General features: G+C 41.6%; 1 protein-coding gene across 5 annotated transcripts; it reads right to left on the bottom strand.

The window, feature by feature from the left end:
• Positions 1–204: 204 nt before the first annotated feature.
• Positions 205–27,253, bottom strand: pds5a (PDS5 cohesin associated factor A). 5 transcript variants are annotated; one of them, XM_084005190.1, is made up of 33 exons: positions 27,128–27,253; positions 26,043–26,195; positions 18,199–18,402; positions 17,631–17,717; positions 17,418–17,515; positions 17,020–17,146; positions 16,624–16,704; positions 16,341–16,481; positions 15,388–15,503; positions 14,761–14,855; positions 14,491–14,636; positions 13,975–14,126; positions 13,581–13,694; positions 13,282–13,363; positions 13,133–13,181; positions 12,872–13,011; positions 10,945–11,060; positions 9,965–10,070; positions 9,645–9,805; positions 9,367–9,490; positions 9,086–9,244; positions 8,863–8,931; positions 8,540–8,676; positions 8,259–8,382; positions 7,699–7,903; positions 7,002–7,116; positions 6,710–6,842; positions 6,297–6,416; positions 3,679–3,741; positions 3,322–3,473; positions 3,159–3,246; positions 2,810–3,078; positions 205–587 (listed from the first exon to the last, which is right to left on the bottom strand). In XM_084005190.1, exons 2-33 carry the CDS (start codon positions 26,154–26,156, stop codon positions 584–586), a joined length of 3,891 nt encoding a protein of 1,296 aa, XP_083861316.1. In that variant the 5' UTR covers positions 26,157–26,195; positions 27,128–27,253; the 3' UTR covers positions 205–583. The 5 variants fall into 5 exon arrangements, with proteins under 5 accessions (XP_083861316.1, XP_083861319.1, XP_083861318.1 ...); XM_084005193.1 differs by having other exon boundaries at positions 3,159–3,240; XM_084005192.1 differs by lacking the exon at positions 27,128–27,253 and adding an exon at positions 26,904–26,922.
• Positions 27,254–27,463: the final 210 nt, after the last annotated feature.

The following is a 27,463-nucleotide window of genomic DNA, read 5'->3' as shown; positions in this document are numbered from 1 at the left end:
ACATCTGTTAAATGCATAAATCTTATGCCATGTTGTTCCTGTATTTCAGCTATTTGCTGCAATTTGAAACAAGCTTGGGTATTCAAAAACTTTAACTGCAAAGTTGCACATGGGTATTTACAAGACACAAGCGTGAACTGGGTGAACTCAACATAAAGATATTGTGCAACAGACGCGAGGATGAAGAGGTCAGGAGACATACGGTAGGATTTTTCCCAGGGAATTTAATAAGCAACAATCATAACCAGATTAAAACGTTTGTAAAATGTCCATCCTGTTTTTTTTTCTTAAAAATGGCTCCACAAAAGAAGCAAAGAGCAACAAACACAAAGGAAAAAAAAGAACATGTTTTTTGAGTAAGACCTACATACAATGAGCTTCAATCATGACTATAAGGTATTTAAAACCTTCTAGGATGTCAGTGGTTTGTGTGTGTGCGCGCGTGTGTTTGTTTTAAGAAAGGTCCATAATGTGTCCAGGAAAGCTTTAGAGTCAGAGGAGCGTGTACGTAGGGTTGGGGAGGTATGAGGAAGAGTCTGGCCCGTTCTCTACCGTCTTGATTTCACAAACACCAACGTCCTCTTTACCTGAAAGACAACAACGTTTAGAGTCAGCCCAGTCACAATGACAACCTAACAATCATATAGTTATCTTAGGCTGGCTGCTTGAAGAATACAGTTTTCCCCCCTTAAAAAGTACAGTACAGCACTAATTTTGTGAAGACAGCAACAAGTACTAGCCAATCAGAGGCAGAGTAGGGCAGGTCCTTGCAGATGGCACAAAAACTAAATCAAACTTCCAGTGTACAATAATAGGGATTCAACAGTTGGTTGCCTTTTTACTTGTTAATTATTTATTTTAAGCCTATCTTGCTTTTTTTAACCAATGTTTCTCTTATTGAACAAACTGTCCCATTTACTGCGGCAACACTGTAAATGTCCCAACGAGGGACAAATAAAGGACAGTAATTTTGGACAACCAGGTGAAATATATTACTTCATCTCCAAAGTTTAAATTGACATTAAAAAAGGAATCTAGGCTTCCAATCACAATCACTTTGCATTGAGAGAATTCAAACAGCTTTTGACCGCAGCCTGTGTTCAGAGAATTCTTGGACTAAACCAACTCACTGCCAGCTCCCTGATGGGCTCTCCCTGACTGCCAGAAGGAGCTCCCCTCCTTGTAGATATGGTATCTTCCGGCCTAAATGTGTTGGACCAGGCTGCACAGCTGCTCTGTCCTTCCTGCCACAGATACACTATATTGCCAAAAGCATTCTCTTGACTCGCATATGAATTTGAGTGACATCCCATTCTTAATCCATCGGGTTTAAAATGACGTTGGTCCACCCTTTGCAGCTTCAACTCTTCTTGGAAGGCTTTCCACAAGGTTTAGGAGTGTTTATGGGACTTTTTGACCATTGTTCCAGAAGCGTATTTCTGAGGTCACACACTGATGTTGGAGGGAAGGCCTGGCTCTCAGTCTCCACTCTAATTCATCCCAAAGGTGTTCTATTGGGTTGAGGTCAGGACTCTGTGCAGGCCAGTCAAGTTCATCCACACCAAACTCTCTCATCCATGTCTTTATGGACCTTGCTTTGTGCACTGGTGCACAGTCATGTTGGAACAGGAAGGGGCCGTCCCTAAACTGTTCCACAAAGTTGGGAGGATGGAATTGTCCAACATCTCTTGGTTTGCTGAAGCATTCAGAGTTCCTTTCACTGGAACTAAGGGGCCAAGCCCAGCTCCTGAAAAACACCCCACACCATAATCCCCCTCCACCAAACTTTACACAATGCAGTCAGACAAGTACTGTTGTCCTGGCAACCGCCAAACCCAGACTCGTCCATCAGATTGCCAGATGGAGAACCATGATTGGTCACTCCAGAGAATGTCTCCACTGCTCTAGAGTCCAGTGGCGGCGTGCTTTACACCACTCCATCCGACGCTTTGCATTGCACTTGCTGATGTATGGCTTGGATGCAGCTGGTCGCCATGGAAACCCATTCCATGAAGCTCTCTACAAGTTCTTGAGCTAATCTGAAGACCACATGAAGTTTGGAGGTCTGTAGTGATTGACTCTGCAGAAAGTTGGCGACCTCTGTGCACTATGTGCCTCAGCATCCGCTGACCCCCCTCTGTCAAGTGATTGGAACACCTGATTTCAATTATTGGGATGCGTGGTGTATGTTCTGGTTCCCGGACATAGAGCAGCCCTTTTAAATGATGCAACATGATTTTTTTTTAACCTAATTATCCGAAGTCTGCCCATATGATTTCCAAAAATAGAACTTACTGTCGAAGCGGTATTTTTTATGATATTCAGGGTCAATTAAAATAAAATGTTGACCCATTCTTTCACATGTTTGTAGGAACAGTCTGCATGCCTAGGTGCTCGCTTTTATATACCTGTGGCCATGGAAGTGATTGGAACACCTGATTTCAGTTATTTGGATGGGTGAGTGAATACTTTTGTCATTATAGTGCATCAGTCTCTGGGCTGGACTCCAGCTTTAGCTCAGTGTTGCCCTCGCTGCCTAGCAGGGCGGTGGCATTCCCTACAGCTCTCCCTGTCTCCTCTCCAGGCTCCTACTTTCTCTCTCTCTCTCTCTCCTCTCACATACGGCCACCTGATGAGAAAACAAAGTTGACATCTGAAAGACAATGAGACTTTTGTGCAATCTCAGGATCTGGTTAATTAGCCAGTGGAACTACAGAGTGTTAAGGGCCACTGTCAAGCCTTTTTGATAAGATACGCTACTTTGGTACGTTCCATTCTGTTGCACAGTTTCGCACTCCTCCACTCTCACCTCTGCAAGTCAATCTGTCTCTTTGTCCCTTCATCGTTCTGCTGCTGCTGTTTTGACATCTTGATGTTGATGGAGTCTGCCGACGGGTTGGAGTTGGGTTCAGCTGCTCTCTTCCTGCCTCTGCCAGCGCTGCCTCCTGTTGGTGCTGCCGCTGCCTCTTTTTCAGCCGCAGCAGGAGCAGCAGCGGCCGTCTTAGGTGGACGGCCACGTCGCTTGACGGGCAACGCTTCCGTCTCGTCGTCGGGGGTCACATTCTGACTGGGCTCCTCCTGAGAGAGAGAGCTCGGTCAAGATAACGCTGCAGCATGTGCATCTCCAGCAGACATGGTGCGGTCCTCTCTCAGCTTACCTTACTGCCTTCTTCATTCTTGATGACAGGGTTTTCGTTGTTCTCCTGCGCTCGGCTCTCTGATGACTCGGTGGCAGCATTGCTGTTACTACAAGACATGTTTAAAAAGTTGAATCAAGCAGTGACCTCTGACACGTGTGTGTGTGTGCGGGCATGCGTGTACCTGTTCTTATTGAGAGTTGAGGAGCTCAGCAATGAGGAGTTGGGGCTGGTGTTGCTGGCTGTGTCTGAGGCTGTGGTGGTTTTGTTGAAGATCCTCCTCCCTGGTACCGTCAGAGGCTTGTTCACAGCTCCCAGCACTGGAGCTGGTTTAGGCTGTGGAAAGGGAAGGTGACGTTGTAGGTTGCAGTTAATGGAATTAAGCTGTTAAAGCATGTGATAGTTTATCTCATCCCCGATGATTAGGCTTCATGTGTTCGTCATTATGTATTCGTCACCTCCGCCCTTCAAATCAAATTACACCCATTATAGTGTTGAACATAATTAACCTCATCTTTACAGTGGTCATGAAAACATTTACCTTTCCAGAGAGCAGCATTTGTCTCATGTCTGTCAACAGGTACTCTTTATCATTTTTGAAGTCCTGTGGAAATAAATTACAACAGAAAACTTTGATTAGCATAAATGGCTAAACTACAAGTTCATGATTATGTCTTCAATTGTAAAAGCATGCCCAGATTCATCAACCACCGAGTGGATGCAAGTCGTTCTTAAAGTTTCTCTACATGACATTCAGAGCATCTACACAGCAGCAAACAACTATTTGCTATGTAACGATATAGTGAAGTACCGTCTACCTGAGAACAGGATGAAGTTGCCCAGAGCTTCACTGTGCTTTGTTTACATAGCAGGGAGGGCCGCACATGTCTGTTAGTGCAGGTGAGCTCGACGCATTGGGTCGCTCATGAATTGTGCTATAACAGTCACAATAAGTTAGTATATAATAATAAGTACTCACAAAACAAATGTCTGCTTACGCATCTCATGAAACAATGCATAAATAAATGCAGAGTGATTTGTGTCTGTAAATCTGGATCTGTGCCAACTAATTTACAGCGCCAGCATTTGTACATCAACTTACTTTCAAAGGAGAGGCCGACTGATCTACTGTGCTGTTTCACACACACAAAAAAACATGTTTTTTTGCAAATCATGAAGGTTGCATTTTAAACTGTTAACGTATTTGTGTATCTCAGTGGATCCTTTTACCACGTCGTCGTGTCCCACACAAAAAATAACAAGTGCAGGTTAAGACCCAACGCTCTCCAGTAGATGGTGGTAATGCAATCTATGTTTGAAAACCACTGTTCAGAAGAAGAAAAGAAGCCTTCGCCAAATAAACTGAACAAACCAGGGGTCATCACTCCCACACTCCCCAGGGAATTTGTTTTCAAAAGGCTCAGCAGCCAAATTCTCAATTTCAAGCTTTTATAGATGAAAAGCATCAAAAGGTCAATGAAGAATAAGTATGGTACTATCAGCATAGTGTCTGTCTGCCGCATTCTGTTTTGTGGTTTATGATGCTTTATCATCGTATCTGTTTCACAATTTCTATCTGATGAAGTGGATTCCTGAGATGACACATGCTATTATAGCTGCTTGAACAGGAAACAACAGGAATGAAGCTGTCCGTCATGACACTTAGAACTATAGTGAAGGTCTTTCCTTCACACTGGTGACTCTCTTTACAGCCATCTGAAGGCAGCAGGTATCTGTTCTGTACCATCGGGCCACGTACAGCACATCCACAGCATCAGACTGTTGTACAACACAACCCCCGTGTTTATGTGCACATCAAATACTTTGATTATTTTGATTAGATATTCCTCAGTTTCTTCTGCGAACCAACAGGCAATTTGGAGACACATTTCCACACAGCTCAACAGGAGGAATGTGAATCACTCAAAACTTCTGGCTCTACTTATTACTCTCTGAGGAGCATCCTTTCTAATCCCACCTAAGACAGGCTGCAGTTCACATGAATAGAGCATGTGGTATCCTTTGTTTACAAGTGTAGGGAAGACCCACAATGTCTGCACAAGTCTCAATCCACACGAATCCACAAATACGTTTCCAGTTTAAAATGCAATGGTGACAACTGCAAATGAATATAAGGATTGGTAATGTTATTAAGCCATGCAAAGTGCCTTGTTTTAGTAAACATATGACTATTTGTACAGCTGTTTGTGTGTATTTACAAATGTTGCATTACCACCATCAGTATTGACAGAATACTCTTCAACATCAAAAAAGGAAGCGTGGAGGTTGGATTTAGTGCAGCAGCACCACGAGACTATCACCCTCCACGGCCGATCACCCAGCCACACCTGCCGGAGGAAGGTGAGCTAACCCAGCTAGGACCTAAAGCTACTCCACTACCCAGCATTCTCCGGGCTGTCTGATGTCCCATAGCAGAAAAATAAGATGGATGAAATAAGACCTCAGGCTAACCCTGCAGTGACTGTTTGTTCCGACATGTTTCAAAGAACTGGTACTTGGTGACCTTGGTGCTCTAACAAGGTCAACGTTGTTGGACTGTGTTTCCCTGCTGTTTAATGTAATGCCAGTCATGGTATTAGCCAAGAGAATTGTTTTTATCTCATTCATTCCTTCTGAAGCAAATTAAAACAAAAAAATTACTACAGGAATAAATGCACTACTCTTTTGTTGCCATGTCTGTCGCTCTCTTTTTTAGGAAATGCATCCCTGTTTTGCACAATGACACAACAAATCTTCAACAATAATATTAGTATTTGAACTTGACATCTGTTTGTGAATACGTATGAAGGCTGTTTAACACCATACTCATGGCTGCTACGCTGCAAAACCTCATACAGCGGTTAGAAAAAAGCGTCCACCGTCTGGTTTCCCGTCAAGTTAACACTGTTAGCGGTGAGCCGCTGGCTCAGCCGTCTCCATGTAAGGGAGGTGTGGAGGCACCAGACAGGCTCTGAATGTTGTACTGAGCATCTTTAAGAAGAGTTTGAAATGCTAACTGATGACACTTTTTTTTCCAAAAAGAAGTTTGGGAAAAGTTGTATTTATGCTTCAGATGTCTGATAGGTTTTGTTTTCTAATAATTTCCCAAACCCATAATGTATCTATGTGTGTGTTTGTGTGTGTGTGTGTGTGTATTGCCTTGTCCTGTATGAGGAAGAACTTGGAGGGCAGGATGGGGTCTTTCGGAGAGTCCAGGTGACATGCAGTGCTCTTGTTGGCGATAACGAAGAGAGCGACATCACAGACAATGTACAGCTTCTGTTAACAAGACAACAGGAGACACCGTTAGCATTGTTTGAGAAATTGTCCAGTTGTTGGTAGATCACCGTTTTTGCTTCCTTGCCTCTTTACAAAGACTACCTTCCCACGAATATAAATTTCCCACAATAATTCAAAAACATTACAGACACTAGCGTGTTTCCCTAATTATGCTTCATGTTTCAGAATTAATTAAAACAATTTTGTTTCAAGTAAAGACAGCAAGATAACGCACAGAATTCTCGATCAGTGTGTGTGTGTGTGTGTGTGCGTGCATGCATGCGCACGCATACCTCATTGGCTTTTGCATCATCAGGACACTGTGCATCCTTAGTCTGTTTGATGTTTTCTACCATCTTCCTTAAAAAGGCATGACTGTTGTTCTCATTCTTGGTCATCAGCACTTCCAACATGAACCACAGACACCTAAGCACATAAACACAATAAACATATCACAGATTCAGTATTTAACACTCATATCGCATTAGTTTTTATGTTCTTATAAGGATTTTTTAAAGACATATTCTCAGCTGTACACTGATGCTTTATGACAGAAAACCAAAAATATTTTATGTCAACACTCACTCTTTGATGTCTTTGAGCTGTTCATATTCTTGTGGTTTTGTGAAGTCTGGATCGTGGGCCAGCAGGTGAATCATATAGGGAACGACATACTCAGGAAGGAGGGAGACAAGTTTTTCTGTTGGGAGAGAGGGAATAATACAGTTTCCATCTTCTTCAACACAAAACTCACAAATATAACAAAACAATCAAATTATTGCAAAAAAAATAAAATAATTAAAAACAAAATGCGACAAAGTGTAATGGAAGCAATTGTTTTCATGGTCTTAATAAATGACGACTATGATAGGAGTGACTTATACTTCCAGGCTTGCATCTGCACTAATGAGGAGCCAAAAAAGTGCAGACAAACACATTAAAACTGTGTGATGGGGGTGACTGTAGTTGTCCTTTAAAGCTATATTTCTATGGTGGCTGGGATTTTGTTTAAATTCATATAAGAGGTTCTTTTAGTGACATCATCTTGTTGCCCTTCCTTCTTCTGCAATCGTTTACTGGCTCCCGCAAATGAGCACCACACAAACACAATGCTGTCATCTGGATCCACCCAATTCCTAATATTTGCATAAAAGAAGTGGATGGAAACAGGCACTCGTTGCTACTGACTGCTGTTCAATAAAGAGAGCCATATTCTCCAAGATGTGTAATAATGGCACGCAATACGTTTCTGCATGAAAACATCCATCGTGTGAACACTGACCCTGAGCGAGTGGGTTTTGTTTGATGTACTCTCTGCGGACGGAGATGTTTTTGAGCAGGCACTGTCGGGCGTGTGCGCGGCGCTCCTTCACCGGGTCCTTGGCACACAGGGCGAAGACGGCGAGGTACTCCAGGGGAAGCATCAGTTTGACGAGAGCCAGGTGCAACTTCTGAGCAAAGATCTGACGCACCTGATAGCACTCGTCCTGCACATATGAAGGAATAGATGTGAATCCATGTCAATCACAGAAGAGAGTAAAGTAGATTATTAGCACTGACTAATAAGAGGTTCTTTTCACCATATAGCACATAGGAAATGTCAAAAATAGTTCTCAATGTGTACATTGTGCATATTACAGCAGGTCTTTTTCACAATGACATTCTGACTACTATGCTGTCATAGTAGGAAAATTAGAGGTGTTACTAATGGGCTCCATTCTGACATTGATCCAAAAAACCAGGACAAAGCAGCTTATTCATTTGATCATTTCTAGCTGTGGTTCGTCTACCGAGACATGCCAAAATGGCGATATAAAAATGTTCTGTAAAAGCGAGACTGACATTGATTACGAGGCCGCAGAGCTGAAACTGTTCAGGTGTGATGATGTCATGGTAACAGGGCTCCTGGGCCAACTTCATAATGGCTCCTCCTGCTGCCAACCTCAGACGAGACATGTCTGACTTGCTGTGAAGAGGAAGACATAAAAAGGGAAGAACGATAAACATACAAAAACGGTTAAATTTGTTCTGCAACTGTACCCCTGAATGTGTAATAACTGAATTGCCCCAACTATATCTGAAGCCTCCAACAGCTCTACTATGACCTTCAAGCCCCAAGTCACCTGATCTTCTTCTGCTCCGTGAGGTCTCCCTCGCTGACCAACATGGCTGACAGCAAGCGCAGAGTGGAGTTTGCTGACTTGGATTGGTTGTTCTTCATTCCTAGTAACCAACGCACTAGCAGCTTGATGGCTTGCACCTGGGAGATCAGGGAAAGCATAAATCAATTGGCAAAGTGAGCTTCCCAAATTCTGAAAATATATCTATCTTTCTGTTTCTAAATCATTGTCATCAACACATGATCGTGAGTGTGCATGCTTGAAGTAAAAATGCAAAATCTAATTGGACAAGAAATGGAGAGAAAAAACCCCCCGCCAGCTCTTACCTTAGCTAGGACCTCAGGTGAAACTTCCTCATCAGCGGTCCACAGCTTCCCATTCTTGTTTCCCACCGACTGGAGACATAACAGGCACATAAACAGTCACATTCTCACTCTGTTGTTTAATGGGTTTATTTGTTGAAAGTTGGAATTGATTAAAACAGGATTCATGACATTGCTGTGAATCTATATTTAGCAAGCATTTTAGTACAGTTTTATCTCCACGCACCCGGTCATTCATGAGCAGGTCCTTGACAATGAAGTTAGCCACGATGGACTTCATCGGTGAGGCGAACTGATCTGGGGCTAGCATGGAGATGTGGCCCAGGGACACGAGGGGAGTAATGAGCTGTTCTGGGACGTCTGCATTCAGACTACGCGACAGAGGCTAGAGGTGAAGGGGGAAAAAACAATGCAAGTTAAAATAAATAAAAACATATGAGACTATTGTTTACTTATAACACAAGGTGCATCCTTGCAAATCAGTTAAATAGAAAAAATGACCCTAACCTCAAAGATCTGTGCCAACTGCACTTCCTTGTTGTTAAAGATGGCGTGGATGCAGTGGACAGCCTGCTTGGCCTGGTGAGGTGTTCCCCGCTTGGCTTTCTGATGCAGGACAGGAATCAGAGTCCTGATGGGCACACAAGAGCAGACATTAGGAAGACTTACACAATGTAGATTATTTCTTTAATTGACCATGATGTTGAGCAGTAGCACTGTGTGTTTAATAGGCGTGGGCCCTTTGCCGGTAGATTCATAAACAGACAAAGTAATTACTCTCTTACGATCTTATCTGTTGGAGCTCCGTCTCGATCTTCTGCCCTGTGTTTCTGAATATCTGAATGGCTGCTTCAGCCACTTTTTCATCCTCCATCTTCAAACACTGCAGCAGAGACTCGTAGGTTTCTGCTGAGTGGAATGCTGTGGGGTGGGTGAATGACAGGACCTACAAGGAGTGTGAAGAAAGAATTATTCACTTTAACATTCATGTCAATCGAGCCTTAAGAAGACCGTAACCGTATGTTGAAGCCCTCGTTAACTCATAATGACACACTTTGACAATTGGCCTCCATTTATTACAGCTCGCCTGGTCCCTGTTGTGTACCTTGAGTAGCTCTAGGCCAGAGCGGATGGCTGCATCAGGGGTAACGCCCTCCTCATCGTCGTCAGCTGTGCCCTCAATGGACTTGTTCAGCAGCTTCACCAGAGCACTAAAAGAAAACAAACAATAAGCCATTACCACCACTTTGTTAAAATAATCTAAATGTGGGGCGCTGGATAGTTCACTTGGTAAAGTTTACTGAGGCTAAGTCCTCACTGCAGCAGCCCCGGGTCCGACTGGCGGCCCTTTCACTCTCATGCTATCCTCTCAGTGAATAAAGGCAAAGGGCCAAAAAAGTTCACCCCAAAATTAAAAACACATATTTTCCCTCTTACCTACTTATCAACCCCGATTATTTTTGATGTGAATTAGTTTTGGAAACATCAGATTTAGAAATGTCTTCCTGTCTTCTCTCAAATATAATGAGAAGATATGGCATGTAACCCCCCCAATAAATAAATAAAAAATCAACAGCAATGTCTCTTTCCAAAGTCATGACCAAGGTACTGAAGATAATCCACACTTTGGGAGCATTTTCATGCATCAAACTGCTAACAAGGTCTGTAGATAAGCACTAGAAGTCATTCAGTATGTGTTTCCTCTTTCATGGTGTTTTTCCATAAAGCAGAAAGGGTTAAACCTGTTCCCTGCCTAAGGCCTGTAGGTACATCTCTCCACCACTAGGTGTCTCAGTGAATGAGAAAAGCCTGTTAATGGTATTACATGACAGAGAGCACATGAAGCTTCCAATCACTGAGATGCTCCCTATCTGCTGGTCGGGTCGTGTGACTGACTCTCTCTGTACTGTGCAAAAACACACTTCAATCAAGATTTACACTCCTCTTTCAATTTGAATCAAATTTACTCAAATTCTATCTGTGTTAGAATTTGGACTTGAAATATGTGTTGTAAAATTTAGCAAATACAAAAATACAACCCAACCGCAACACTTGATGTGTTGAACATCAGGGATTTTTCCTCACCTGATGGCCTCGGAGTCGATGTGGACGGGGGCGATGCGCTCCAGCAGGAACTTTACCATCTCCAGGAACGGGTTGGTGGGCTGTTTGGGGAACGTCAACTTCCGAGTGATCTCCCTCTGCACACAGTACACCGTTAACGCCAACATTTATACATTTGTTCTTATAAATATCTGCATGCACATTAACACCAAGGTAGGGCTGAACGATTTATCGTTTTCTGACCGAAATTGCGATTTCAGACAACGCGATCATGTGATCGCCAAAGCTGCGGTTTTTGCAGCGCTCCTGACTCACCCAGGATCTGTTGTCAACTATTTTACACATGCCGTCCTCCGACCATCCTGCCAGGCTCAACAATCAGACTACTCGTGAACAGGTCACGCTAACCAATCAGTATTAACCTGCTACGTATTTGTAATTAGTCAGAAATTACTTCAACTGGACCAGAAGCGGAGTTAGGGGATTTAATCGCCAAGAAAAACAGCACGTCCGTCATTTGGGAGTATTTCGGGTTTGAGGCTGCAGACGTGCACCAGAAACAGGTACTGTGCAAAACCTGTCGCGCTAAAGTTGCAACATTCAGCGGAAACACAACCAATATATACCGGTGATATAATCTCCCGCGAGAGGGTGCATTTCACGGCAGGGGCGCCGATTACGGCACAACACCGGCACTTGAAAAATCACCACAGACATTTGCATGACGCGTGCATGACGAAAAAGTCCGGTAAAAAGTCCGGTGCCTATGAGGATCAGGCCCACTGTAGCAAACAGACTACAATTACAGCATCTTTTGCTAGTGTAACTCCGTACGATAAGAGCAGCGGAAGACACCGGAAAGATGTATTTAAAAACCTCCTCCGCACGCTGGACAGATATACGATTCCCTCCCGCACCGACCTCTAACAGGTTGCCGTCCCACAGCTATACGCGGAGTGTAAAGAAAAAGTGGTAAGCCATAAATGAATGACCCACCTATTTTAATGTCTGACATATTTTTTAGAAGGGTCATTTTATTTCAACAGTTTTTGTATTTGATTTACAATTAAATTATTACAGTTAAGGATTTTTGCACATTTTAAGACAGTCAAAGATGGCTCTTTTAGTTCATTTGTAATAACTGCCATTGGTCAAGGACTTTAAAGAATGAACATGCATGTTTCTTGTTAATAAATTCATTTGGAAGCAATTTTTTAACTTTAGTCCTTGCATTAGAGTAATAGCATTCAATGTTTTAATGTTACTGTACATTGTGAATATTGCACTGAAGCTTGATTTGAAGGAAATCGTGAATCAAATCGAAATCGCAATATCTGTCAGAAAAATCGCAATTAGATCTTTTCCCAAAATCGTTCAGCCCTACACCAAGGTTCATATTACTACATCTATGACACGTATTACTACATCAGTCATTAACCCTGAATGCATGCTCATGTTAGCTTCATGTTTTATCAACTAAAGACATGAGTGTGACTGGTGATCTTAAGGTCTTTAATATTGATTATGTGGTGAAAACCCATTTAACATTATGAGGATAAAAACATTATAGTGGATGCTGGTTTGCTCTGGTTTATCAAGTATTGATTAATGCTGTACATGTGGAAGACATTTTCTGCTAGAACAATATAAAGTTATGTCACTTTTAAGTGACATCACCTTGAAAACAAGGGGAAACAATTTACCATTTCAGTGACTACCAAATTATCCTGCTTTCTCTTAAACATAACAATGAACAAAAAAACAGGGGATTTAAAGCGACCTTGAGTGATTCATGACTGCTACAGTACATCTATGGGCTCAGAAACTAAATCAAAGCACTGAGCTCTTAAAAAAAAAAAAAAAAAAAAGATAGAGAGTGAATGGCAATGGCAGCCTTTCCGCCTGTCTGTCTGTGAGTGTATGCTGAATGGGTAATTGTTCCTCTCACCACACAGATCTCCGCCTGTTTGCAGGAGCAGGTTGGGCTGATGAGCATCTCCAGCTGGACTCGGAGCTTCTCGTCCTCACCCAGAACCTGGTTGAACTTCTTCATGAAGTCCTGGGCCTTTCCAGCATCTGGCAGATTCTCTGTGGACATACAGGAGAGTTAAACTAACTTGATGTTGGGTGGAATGCATTTCTTTTTTGTTTTCAAGAAATTATGTTGAATGACAATGTTCTGAACATGTTTGTGTGGTTTCCAACTTACTGGCAATGCTCATCAACTTCCCAAACTGGGCTGTGTTATTGGCCTCAGACTACCAGGGAAAGAGAGAAGAATGTCAGATATATAGATAGTTTGCACCCAAAGACATGGAGGAAATGGTTAGTTATGTATGAAAATTTATGTCAACGCACAACTGGCAACTTATGGAGGTCAAGCAGCTCTTTGACAAGGCTTCTGAGCATGTTCTGACATTTCCACATCTCATTCAGGGCCCTGAAAGCAAATGAGCAAGAAGAGAAACAGGTGAGATGCCACAAAAACAAAGGGGACAATTAATATTAGTGTGTTTATAGATACAGCTTTGTTCCCACTGTGGAGTTTTCTATTTTCTAAAGAAGTGTTGGTTATAGCAAGACTTAGAAGTATTAATGTGTACAATACCAAAACATGTGCTTTTGCTGAAAGGTAGCAATATTGCAAGTTTACTTACTTGACAGCGTTCGTGTCCAGGCAGGCATACAGGTAGTACAGACACTTCATCTTCTCCTCTGTGTCAAGACTGTGAGGGACCATGTACTGAGCAAAGATCTTCTCTACTAATAACCTGAGAAAAGGAGGGGAGTGTTTCTGTGAATCATGTGAAAACAAGAACAATCTGAACAACATCTGTGCTAATATCACTAGCCTTAGCTGGTCCATTTGGTCTGTTAACAAGTCTCTCAACAGCAGGTCTCAAAGAAATAAAGACAAGTTAACTGGCTGTATCACATTTTTCTTTTAATGTTGATGGCATTCCTCACGGCAACCTTCAATAACTAGTGTTGAAATGTCAAAAACAGCTTTGTTGCTCTTTTCAAGATGAAACAACGTATCTGTATGCTCACTTGTCGTCAATGCTGTTTTGATAGTAGATGTGCAGCAGTTTGTCTTTGATCCAGCTGATCTTCAGGGCAGACTCTTTCCCGGCCTCGTGGTGCAGACAGTATTTCTTAAAAAGCTGAGCGAGGCCCATCATGGCCTCTTTACGCACACGCCACTATAGGTGGAGGGAGGAAAAACAGAGGAGGGAGCAAAGAAATGAAGACAGGGAGAGCCAGTTTGCATTTCTTCAAGTAAGAAAAAAGCAACCTGGTATTGAGGAGAAATCCTGTACAGCTTTCATGCACTCAGTCATCAGCAAATTTAAACTTTGAGAATCTGAATGTTAATGTGGCTGATATGTCTCTGATAAACAGACTGAACACAATATTAAAGTTGCAGAAAGTGCTCAAATTGAAAAGCCAAATCAATGTATCCACCTGCTTCTACAACTACCCAAGATGCCATGTGATTCATTCCCTACACAGCTATAACAACATCTGCATAACAGATGCACCACATGAGTGCAAAATTTTGCTCACCCTCTTGTCCAAGGTCCTCTCTCGTACGAAGCCCAACAGCTGGTCATTGACCAAGTTGAGGTCTTTCTTCCCGGCGTTGATGATTGTGACAATGACGTCATGACGGATGGCTTCCTCTGGGTCATGGGAACGCACCTTCAAATACTCTGATTGGACAACCAGGAGAAAGACATGTAACCTCATTTTTGTTCGGAGCATGATGTGATTGAATTCAGTCCTGACTGAATTAAGAGGGGAGTGAAGACAGTGAGTCAGAAAACACAAACACACCTGTCAGGTCTCTGGCCAGATCTGGGTGGTTCATGAGGCAGTGGCTGGCAAACTTTACACACTCTAGCCTGACTGGAACGTGGATATCATTGAACCTGGAAAAAAACATAATTTAAACGTAATGAATTCACCTGAATTATGCATCAAACTTTGAGAAAGCACTTGAGCCAGCCAGCGACTGACTGAGGAAATACTAATTAAATGTCAGGAAGACTACAGTTCATTTGCACTTTCAATTCAGATTACTTAATATGGATGATCCAGATATTAGCCTTGACTGATCCTCCATTAACAAATTAATTTAGGATGAACAAAATTTCAAAACTATTCTTCACTTGGCTGCTCTCTTCCTTTTGGGCCATTTGCCTTTATGAATGGAGAGGACAGTGACAGAATGGAAAGGGGAGGGAGGGAATGATGCGCAGCAAAGAGCCACAGGTCGGACTCAAACTTGAACCCTGGGCTGCTGCAGGAACTCTAGCAAATGAGCTATCTGAGCCCCCACTCAGCTGCTTCCTCTTTCTATTTTCATTTCAGTGCTACACAGACGTGACCCACCTCAACCACCTGATAAGAGTACGGATCAGATTCCCGTGCCCATTTCCTTATCATGTTCATGTAACTCACCGTCCTAAGAAGCATTGCCACAGAGGTCTGTTCTGAGATGCCAGCTCTGAGTCTTTGGCTCCAAACAACTTAGCGAGCAACCGTACAACAGCGAGACGCTCCTCACCATCATTGCTCTGTAAACACAAAACACATAAAATACAAGTTACCTTTTTCGGTCTCTTTTTCACAGTAGGCCCCGTCGTTACATAAGTCAAGTTTACCAAATGAGCCAGGCTCATTTAGGTTAATGTGACTCACTTTCAGTATATTTACTTCCATAAAGCAAATTCAACAGACTAAAGCTCAGTTGCTATGGCAATTTATGCTGGGGACACCAACGTGGTCTGAGCAGGTTAACTGTCAGGCTAAGCCTGGGTTGTCGCCAACACTGACATGATGGGAAAGGTAATGATTTTGCCTCCGACTTTCAGGAGCGCTGCCACAATATTTGACTTTATTAACCTTGACAAATCAAAAATAAAGTTATACTTAAATAAATGATACAATGTTAAATGTATAGTCCTGAATATGTGCTTAAGTCCTCTTGCATGCCTTTGAATTGGCCTTTATGGATCTGCTTTAGCCCGGATTTATATGTTAACTCAAGTCAAGTTAAGCCCCACTTTTCTTAACTTGCTTTATGGAACAGGCACCTGCTCACTGCAACCCAAGTGAGCCAAACTGTTAAACATCCCCGTCTTGTGCTCTGATCTGATATCTGCACATCCTGTAGCACAATGACGTCACATTTTATTGAATGCCTGTTGCCTCGAGTCCTGTCTGCTCTCCTATCTTCATTGCCTTTTCCGCTCACATCTTGGACTACTAAGCGGTGAAACCAAATCAGAGTGAAACACAGACTGTGGAAGCTTTAAAGTCTAGCAGTTGGTCCATTAACACATGCAAGGCATCAGGAGGACCTAAACCTCTGTGACCTAAGGTGAGGTGTAAGGATATCATGTGGTGTTAACCTTGAGTTTGAATTCCAGCTGTGGCATGACAGAGGTAAGCAGCATAGGGTCGATGGCAAACAGTTCCTGGATGAGGTCAAAGACATGCTCCGATAGGTCGCTGACTGATGACTTGCCCATCACTAAAACCTGATTGAAGAACTGAGGAGGAAAAAGAACACTGCGTGAGACACATGCTCGATTAAATAAGATGCACCGTAGATACAGACAACAGTAATTATGTAGACAGTCTGAGGAAGAGAGTGAGAGAAACTCAAAATCCTTAAGTGAGGCCGTAACTCACGTTAGCAATGCACGTCTCGATGGTCTGGACGGTCCTCTTCAGCAGAGTCTTTGCAAGATCATACGCTTGCTTGTTCAGATTCTGTTCCAAGGAAAGTTGAACAGATTAGTTTAACTGACAATGAACAAATCACTCACAAAAATGCACTGATTGCTTGTCTAGTATGTCAGCTGACAGTGATCGAGACTTAGGCAAGGCTGAACATTTTTAAGATTACATCTTTCATTAAAAAAAAACATAATTTAGATAAATATGTCCTTTGAGTTTCGTGTCTGTTTTATACTTAATATTCAACTTTTTTTTTTTTATATATAAATATGACCAAAGAAATGAAAACACAGTTGGATAATTAGATCTAAAGATCTTTGTAAACTGCGTGGATTTGTTTGTGTGCACCTTGTGTGCAGGGATGAGGTTAATCAGGATGGTATCCAGCAGCTCCTGTGTGACTCCGTCACCCTCCATGATGATGGAGCTCATCAGGTCTATCATGTGCATCTGCACCTTCTGATTATGGCTGTTGCTGTGGAGGAAGAGATGAAAATGAAAGAAAAAGTGAAACTATAATAAATAACAAAAACAAAGAGTGATTATTCATTGCAACCTATTAACTTGGTGTTAAAATGGGGGATTACTAGGAATCTATTTTTCAGTCTGCAGGTTTCGAGGTAAACCACATGTTGGAAAAAGGCCTATGAACAAATATATGAAGGAATATAGAGAAAAATTAAGTTATAGAGACCTGAAGAGATTTTCCACAAAAAGGACACAGTGGCAGACAAAAGGGGCCTTACTTGATGACAGAGAAGAGCGTCTTGAAAAGCTGGATAAAGATCTCGTTGCAGTCCTCCAGTTCGAAGCATATGTTGTATGACTTCACCCACGCAAGGTTCTAGAGAAACACATGAAGACACGTTACTCCTTTATCAGCACTTTGTTGTACTTGAACCAAAATTAACAAAACACAAGTTTAGCCCCCATAGTTTCTACCACATAATGTGCCTTACCTCCAGCAGGTAGAAGTATCTGTTGAACTGAGGGCTCTTAGTGTCTTCCAGACCCTTTAACTGTCTGGTGATGAACAGGAAGATGTCCTGATAAAAAACAGTTGAAAAACAAGAAAAAGCAGAGACAAAGTGAAATATGACAGTCTGCAATGTCAGCCAACATTCACCTTAGGTACCAATTGTAATCTCTCAGATCTGATGTTCACTTTGGTTTTGCAGGAAGGACTTGTTTGTTCTAGATGGCACTTTGATGTGGTAATCCTGCTGCTAAATTCTCAGTGTCTCTTCAGTTCAGATCATAGGCTGTATAAAACATGGACGTCACCCATAGGTGTCTGAAGAGGCAATATGAAGCTCAATGTGGCAGTGTAGACTTTCCCAGGAATAGAATTGATTTTATTCCACTAATTTTCTCTAATGAAAAATAAAAATAATAAAATCTGCAGACGGCTGTCATTTCAACTGCTGTTATCAGCAAAACTGAAAAGCTTAGACTGCTTTTGAAAACAAGTCCCTTGAAGAGCGTCATTTGACAGAAGACTACAGTTATCGAGGGTCATCTCCAAACCTTGAGTTTGTCGTGGGAGGTGTAGGGCGCCTCCGGAGCATAGATCCTGAAGATGTCAGCCAGGCAGCAGGCCACCAGTAGCCTTACATCTTTATTGGGGTTCCTGAGGAAGAGCTCTGAGGCGAGGTGGAGTGCCAGGCCAAGATACTGCTGCTTCTCCTCTTCAGAGTCTTGGTCCATGTCCATGTAGGTTTTCACCACCATCTGTGAAACAGAGAAACAAGGAGGATGAGAAGGGATGTTTGGGAGGCCAGAAGCAATTTGAATGTTCTGCATTAAAAATCTAGCCTGCATCACAGCATTTCTTAGATGGTTTCCCGTAGTGCATGAATTACTGAAATTTCAGCAGCACCACTTTTATCTGAGGTGGATACACCTGCAAAATGTAATTGAGATAGAGGCAGGCGTCCACTGATCAATCGGCCACTGGTAGAAATTGGCTGGTCTACTGGTCTGGACTTATCTGATCTACGCATGTGCCACATGAAGGTTGATGTTATGCACACAGACACACAGTGGCAGCACAGAATACAGCCACACACACACACAATTTAACAAGTTATTCAGTGTAAGTGAAGAAGACAAAAAGCTTGTGATTTGTAACACCTGCAAGTCAAAATAAGTTGTGGAGGAACAGCCTGAAAAAGACCTGTAACTTGTTAAAGTTTTGAAGAAAATGTAACCTATTTAATAGTTAATGTTTTATTATGAACATATGAATGAAAATCTTCCATGAAAGAAAAGATATTTGCTTACACTGTCAATTATAGTTCTTTGAAATATATTCACAGAATCAGCAAGAAATTGCAATCAGTGCATCTCTACAAATGATGCTGTCTGTTATTAACTGTAAGCATCAAACTATTTATATAACATCTCAGCACACAATGCAGTGCTAGCATAATGTATTCACATTGACTGCTTGCCCTCCAGCCAAAACAATTTCCCCATCAAAATAATTTAGAGTTGCGAAAAGATCAATGACCATGGATGGATGGATGGATGGATGGATAGATAGACACACACACACACACACACACACACACACACACACACACACACACACACACACACACACACACACACACACACACACACACACACACACACACACACACACACACACACACACACACACACTCTCTCTCTCTCTCTCTCTCTCTCTCTTAACAGGACACAACACATTGCTTTTGACATTGACGTACCGAAAGCAAATGAGGAAGGAACATGGAGAGAATCTTAACCAATTATCCAGTGCACCTTATAATCCGTCTCAGTTACAAGTCACTTGGCATGTCAGAACTTGTTTGCTGGATACTGCTGCATTTAGTTATATGTGAGGGGTGAGATTAGAGCAGAGAATCAACCACACAGTATTTCTGTGACCAGACAACCAAATCTAAGAGCTAAATGAGTTTAAAGCAGTGCAGAGCTTCAGAGCACATGTGATCCATCCATCGTCCCTGTATTCAGGGAGCCGATCCCAGCTAACATTGGACAGGACACTAGTCTATCAACATGTAGAGACAGACAACCATTCACACTCACATTCACACCTACGGGAAATTTAGAGTCACCAATGAACCTATCCCCATCCTGCATGTCTTTGGACTGTCGGAGGAAGCCGGAGAACCCAGAGAGGAACACAGAAGGAACCCCAACCCCAACTAGGAATCGAACCCGGGACCCTCTGGCTGTGAGGCGACAGTGCTACCCACTACACCACCGTGCAGCCCTTTATCATTAAACAGTTACTGAATTAAAAGACAATGCATTTGAGATATTCAAATGGTTTTTAAAGTATCACCAGGGCAATTAGGGCTGCAACGATTCATCGAGTTACTCGATTAACTCGATTATGAAAATTCCTCGAGGCAAAACATCTGCCTTGAAGCCTCGTTAAATTCCTATGACGCGCCTATGTGCAGGGATCCGATTGTTCCACACGGACCGTTGTTCAGGAAGCACACCAGCGCGTCATACACGGTCATTCATTCTGAATTTAGTTGGCGCGATGGCGGAAAGTCAGCCTCAGAATGTCCGTAAACGACAGAGAGTATCGGGGCTAAACAACGGTATCCTGCTTGCCCATGTGAGCGATTTATTTCTGACAACAAAACGAATGCGTAAAGTTGTAAAATGTGTGACTAGATGTCTCCTCGTCTCCGTGGCGCATTTATCCGTTTTGTTGTATATCGATCACTTCTCATCCGCCATCTTGCGAGTGACGTATAGAGTTACGTTTATGCATCGGACGCTCGTATTGGCTCCCGTAGCGGCTTTTACAGCCAATCGGAAAGCCTGATTTACGCTTGGCTGTGAGTTGTTGTGTTTGCCCAAACGGACGGAGGAGTTCAAAGCAGAGAAAAGAACGGTCAAACAGTTACTGTAGTGATAGAGAAAGCTAAATACATAAATGGCACAGAAGAAGTACATTATATACACACATATTTAGGACAGGGAGAGGAAAGGGCCATTGCTGGCAAAACAAAACGTAAATTAAATGTTATCCATGTTTTATCCAAGTTGATTTAACTGTATTGTTGTTAAATTCTCACTGGCACTTAATAAATGGGCTTAGTTTTGGAGCCAAATTTTGGAGTTGGAATGAATACCTCCGTTTATTTTTTTTTAGAAATGCTTGATCATTTTACAGCCACATCATTTTCGTTATGCATTATTTGTTTTGGTTGTTTAAAAACGCAATTTTTTTTTATCCGATTCCTCGATTAATCGATCGATAAAGTGCTAAATTAATCGATTACAAAAAGAATCGATAGCTGCAGCCCTAAGGGCAATGCAACGCAAGAAACAAATTCCCCTTACTAGAGGTTTAAATTATTTAGCGTTAAATCACTGAAATAATAAAAAAAGACTAACAGCATATCTAAGATCCTAGTTTCATTTATTCTTGTTGAAAACAAGTGGTTATTGTAGTTGACCATTTGGATTACATCATAGCAAACAAATAAGGCCCAATGTTAAAATGACAGGAAATAATATCCATTCAGATTTTATTCAAGTTATTATTTTTGTGACCATCTCAGGTAGTATGGTGTGCACGTCAATGTTATCAAACATCTCAGTTCTTATAGAAATGCACCAGGCTGCCGTGCTTTACACTATCACTTCCTCTGTGATGATGAGTGAGTGTGTTATATGAGAGGGAGGCGAAGCAGAGCAGTGGAGCTCGCTATACAGCCAGGCAGGGTGGGGGATGGGCCAATCGCTTGAGCAGACTGCAGAGCACTACAATCACTCTCTCACACACCAGCCCTCTGCTGTTCTTAGCTGACACAGTCACAACCCAGCCAGTGAAGGCTGTCTACTACACTGAGACGATTATGCATGCGCCTCTACACTTTAAATGTATTGTTGTTTATACAGACAAATTTATAGCTCACTGGCTGAAATTAAGCCACAATTTAACCTTTTAATTCATGAAAGCAACTCTGATATCTAATAAACTGTAAGCCGATATCCGTTATCTTCCCCTGAAAGTCAAGCGTGGCCCTTGTGATCCCCTTCATGTAATTCAAACAGCTTAGCAGAGTATTGAACCCTGTGGCTGTGTTCAAATAGACATTAGCACTGCATGAAATAAAACACCCATGTCTCCCATTCACTTCAACCTGACAGCACTGTAGAGTAGGCCTACCGGCGAAAAGGAGGAAAAATAACAGTGCAGTCCGGTAAACACAGTAGAGCCTTGCGCAACTTTTGCTGAACTGGAGAGTCAACTGGCAATGCAGGTAGTTAGCAAATCAAATATGTGCAAGCTCACATCCTGCTACATTACTCTGGGAAATAAAAAGGACAATTATCCAGTTTACATGGCCCTAAATGCCACAGTGGATAAAAGTGTTGCCTTCAAAACGTACCGATCGGTTACTATAAACTAGTTTGAAATATATTTTATCGTCTTACTTTTAACTGAAGCAACAGACCCCATCAACACAGACAATTGTTTATTTAATCTCAACACCTGGTTTGATTAAAAGCAACATGATATTACTATAATGTACAGTGAAGGCCTAAGATAATATGATATGGAACAATTAACTCTCAGCAAGAGCAGAGGTATCTCCAAAATGTTACACTATTTATTTAGCTAGAAGAATGCTTTTCCCCGCTGTGAAAAAAATGTAGTTTGAAACCATCATATCTACAAGAGAGATCAAACAGATGTGTGCTGATTCCCCATCTTCTGCTTTTGTACACAGAGCTTTTCTTTCATAGATCAACGTGTACATGACTTGTTGGTGCCAGTGAAAATACATTGGGTAGACTCAGTTAGCTGTTACCCTTTCAAAACTAGACTTATTTGGCGTATTGCATCAGCAACATGGGCTCTGATGAAAGCTGTTAATAACTAAAATAATCTTTATTATTACATAATTTTCTTTTAGGGAGGAAATGAAAGAGCTTATTTACTATATACTACCGCTATGACCCATAACCACTATTTCATTACAAGCATTTAAAAAACCTGATCATTTATATACAGTAATATATCTTACCATCTTTATCCACTAAATTATTAAGTGCTTTCAATCTTGAAAAGTTTTTCAACGAATTAGATAAATTACCTTTAAAACAGCATAAAGCTGAAACCTTTTCAACACACACTCAGCTAAAGTTCAGGTAGCTGATCAGTTTCCTTACAGGGCGAGAAGCCTATGGTCTCAGAATATGATTTGTGGTTAAAGACTTATTCTCGATTGAATATTTAGAAAGAGGGGGAGCTTTTTTAGGTCCACTGAAACACAAAATGAAACATAACTGCCAGCAAAGCTAACTGGTCTTGATGGAGGTCACTGTCCATGGCTTTTTATGAATGAACTGGCTTAAGTTTTGGTCAGTGCAACAGTGTGTAGTAGTTAGTAGACTTGCTTACTAGAGTTTGGCGTTCTGCTTTGACAACATCTGCCTCAAAATAAACACCACCCTTTGTCTTGCCAAGCCATTTAATAATATAATAATAATAATAAATTATGAGCCAAGTTAGTAAATCCAAAATGTGCCTAAATATTTGCCTTTTTTTTTTTAAAGCTATCTCTAGCGCATACAGTGCCCCAACTTTTTTCATTGGCGAACATAAAGATCGTTTGTGTGAATCGTTCAGAATCATTGAGAAGAATCAAGATCTTTTCCTATTTCCTTACCATGAAACCAGATGGGCCTAACAACAAACCACCATTAGCAATCAGGTAATTGAAAAAAATAAATAAATAAAATTCAGTGAAGAAGAATTATGAATGAAGTTGAACCTACTTAACAGGCTTATCTTGTTAGCTACTACACAGTTCTGCAGTGACCTCCATCAAGACCAGTGTATGTATGTGTGTACGTGTGTATGTGTGTATATATATATGAATATGTAAAAGACAATACAAATAAACAAACAACAACAACGTTGAGCCCCAGAAAAACCTACAGTTCATTATAACAACTCCTACTAAACCGAACACAGACAGTCCGGGCACAAGGCCAACACATGGCAGGCCAGGGGGAGACGGTTAATATAAAAGGATAGACTCTATAAAAAACAGACTGTAGCGACTTAAAGTACTAAACTTAAGCCTACAAATATACCGATAACATAGCTGCTGTTTTGATATGGAGCTCAGACATATATTATAGACAATACTTAAGTAATATTCACGTCAAAAAATACCTATTTTCTTCTTGTGTTGCATACTGACGGGACAGGGCTCAACAATAAGGATTGCATGCTTGCCCTGGCAAGTAAAATGCACACCAGGCTAGTAGGGTTGTCACGATACTAAAATTTTCAACTCGATACCGATACTCAGGAAAATATTCGATACTCGATACCATTTTCGATACCACAAGGATGAAAAAAAGACCCCAAAATTTAAAAGAAATATTTTTATTAACAAAAAAAATGCAAAAATAACAAGTTTCAGGTCTGAGGTAGTGCAAAAAATAAATAAATAAAATAATCGATACTTTTGAAAATGAGTATCGTATCCGGATACAACATTTTAGTATCGATACTTTTTTGAGTTTCGATACTTTTGACAACCCTACAGGCTAGTAAATCTAGCGACTCACTTGCCTGACGCTTACTCAAGATTGGATGACCCAATATTTTCTTTCAAGAAGTGAGAGGACCACAAAATCCTCCTCACTGCAGGATGACTCTGTTTCTATATCTCACACACACACACACACACACACACACACACACACACACACACACACACACACACACACACACACACACACACACACACACACACACACACACACACACACAAATATATCAAACAAACAACAACAACAAATATAACAAATTAATGTTGAAGCCTGAATGGGTATTCATTTGTAAGTGTACGCTTAATGAAAAAAGTGACCTGCTGCTACATGGACTCCCTCCTGGGACATCAACTTTATTAAATAAATTGCCAACTGGCTAATTGCTCTGCTGGCAGTAAAACACAAATTCTTAAAACTATTCCATCAATTTGCTAATTGCACATGCAATTAGTGTCAGCCTTTCCAACTCAGCAGTATACAGCAGAGGTTATCTGGATCTGTAACCATCTGTCTTATGCAATCAACAACCTGCTATTCAGCACATTTGTCTAGCTTGCCAAGGGTTGTTTATTTTATGGTCACAACGCTACTCTATATAGAGCTCTGGGATGTAAAAAAAAAGTCAGTATTACTGTTGTAAACATTCTAATGTGATTAAGAAGAGTCACAAGATCCCTGTAAACACAGACACCAACTTTGAAACTGCCGAAAAATGAGGGTGTGTGGGGAAAGGTTGGACATCTAGAGGTACCATGAGAAGGTTTAGCACCCACGTTTTAAGTGGCTATACTCAATATTTTGTTAATACGACGTGGAAACAATGTGACAATGTAAACAGGTTCACTCATAGTGTTGAACCTACAGGGAATTATCACCTATAACTGGAGATCACCCCAGCTTTAAAGCAAGTTTTAGCTCATTGTTAAGCTGCCGCAACTTTAGTGTTTTGATTAACTCTCACCACATTCGTAGCGTCACGAAATAGCTGTAAAAACACACAGTGCTCCTGCACAGCAACAGCAAATATACAGTTAGCAACTAGCTGGAAAACATAGTGGAGCAATTAACAGCTAACGGCAGAGGCAGAAATTTCCTTCAGGAGTTTGTAGAGACCAACAACTGAGTTAAAAGAGAGTGAACATTGGATTTAAATTCACCACCTGGCCAGAAACTATGATATGACCAATGATAATGCAGCTCTGTTACTGCTGGAAATGAGCAACTGTTTGCAAGTCCAGCATGCCAACTCAAAAAGGTCATAACTTGTTTCCCCAAAAATCAGTATGATATATATATCCAAAACTATATATTAAAAATATAGTCCTTCTTTGGAAAAAAGGCAAACGTGACTCACAGTTTTTGAGTGCAGTAAAAATAGCTTCAGTGTGTAATGTTTGCTTTTCTTGTGTTTACATTTCAGGATTGTCCCATTTTCAGTCTTAAGGCAGTAAAACAAACTGCTTTACTTAGATGGTTCACTAGGTCTGAAACAATAGTATCTTCTGTATCATGTCACACTGGTTGAAAAACATCCCAACTTTCTGCTAGTGCTTATGTGCATGAGTGTTGTTTGTTTACTGTCTGAGAGAGCTCAACAAAAAGACAGCAGGGTTGGGAAGCCAGTCTTCCATAAGAGAATAAGGGTCTCTTATAATGTGGCTAATAGACAGTAGTTTACAAATTTAGGAGGGTTTTTGCATCTGCCAGCGGCTGGATGCTGATAAATGAGGTTAGGACTTGCAGAAAATTAATCTCGACACCAAGAAACCCCATCAACATACCTTCAATCGTTTGACAACCTCATCGTTGCTGATTTTGTCCGTAATCTCCTTCACTCCCGGTGGATAGATGATCTTTCCGTCCCCCGCCGGTTTCTGCTGTTGCGGGAACTCCATGCTTGTTGGTGTCTGGTCCACACGGTCTTCTACTGGCCTCTATGGGTCAGAAAACAAAAGTTCAACACAACCATGCTACCGCACTTATCTAAACCTCGTTTTAACCACCATTCTCATTTGCCAATCATACATTTCCCCCCTTAAATTGACAACACCATACCTGTATATTTAACGATTTTCTAAACCAGAAAACTTTTCGGAAAGAAAGCCAACATTAAACCAGCATTGTGCATATTGTTAGCTTGCGTGCTAAAACACCCCAGCTAAACATCAGCTCCATATTTTCCGTACATTTCTCATCAAACATGGTATCGCTAGAGAAACAAGTTCAACTGTTATTCCGGCAACCTCACAACGATTTGAACCGCTAAGCTGTAAGAAAGCCACTTCTGAAACGACACGAGACCAGCCGGTGAATGTCTACTGTCATACAGGTTATCAAATTAGCTAGCTAGCTACTTGCACTGCAAACATCACTGGCAAGCGGCTAGCATTTTGCGGGAAGGAAGTAATGCTAGCAGCGAGCGGCTAATACACGTTAGCCGTACTAGCTAACTGGTTAGCCTACTTTGCTAGCGTACAGGCCGCAAACTACTGAGGTACCCATCACATCTCCAGCTACAGACAATCACAGAGGAAGTGAAGTATCATATCATCTCTGCCTAAAACAGCCATGCTCGTGGTCAGTCCCACCGGTTTACAACAAGTGCAACTACTTTGTGAAGTTTAAAAATCAAGCTTATTTACTTGTTTCTGTCTTTTTTCAACTTCGATGCATCGCTCCGTACTGCCGCTAGTTTACAGGCGAAGAAGGGCTGCTACCGTCGCCCTGAGCCCTCCTCTCTCACCACCAACTTGCCCCCATACATGATTTTAACACCCTAACAACTGCTAAATTAATCTATGTACAAATATACAAGTACGACTAAAACAGCAGGATATTTGCCACGCGTCTCCTCGTTTATATTTACCTCTCAAGTGGGCCGTTTTAATTCATTAGTCTGACACAGGTTGGGTTTAGTTTTCGGCACAAAGCTCTCTGTCCGTTCAGTTCAGTCAGTACGGTCTGTGTGAAGGCTGGGTGCAGAGCGCCCCCCTCGGTCTCACATGAGTACTACAGCACAAAATACATGGCGGGAGTCACACACAAACAGCTTGCAATAAACACGTCGTCCTCCAGCGTCTTCTCCTTGGTAGTCTGTCAACACGTATTTCTGCCACCAATACGTTTACTGGTATTGTGCTTTCTTCTTATCATTGTTATTACTACCAATATTAGGCCTACTACTAGTAGTATTAACACTACC

Source organism: Eutrigla gurnardus (assembly GCF_963514095.1).
Source record: "Eutrigla gurnardus genome assembly, chromosome: 3".
Taxonomy (NCBI): domain Eukaryota; kingdom Metazoa; phylum Chordata; class Actinopteri; order Perciformes; family Triglidae; genus Eutrigla; species Eutrigla gurnardus.
This window is presented reverse-complemented; position numbering and strand designations above follow the sequence as displayed.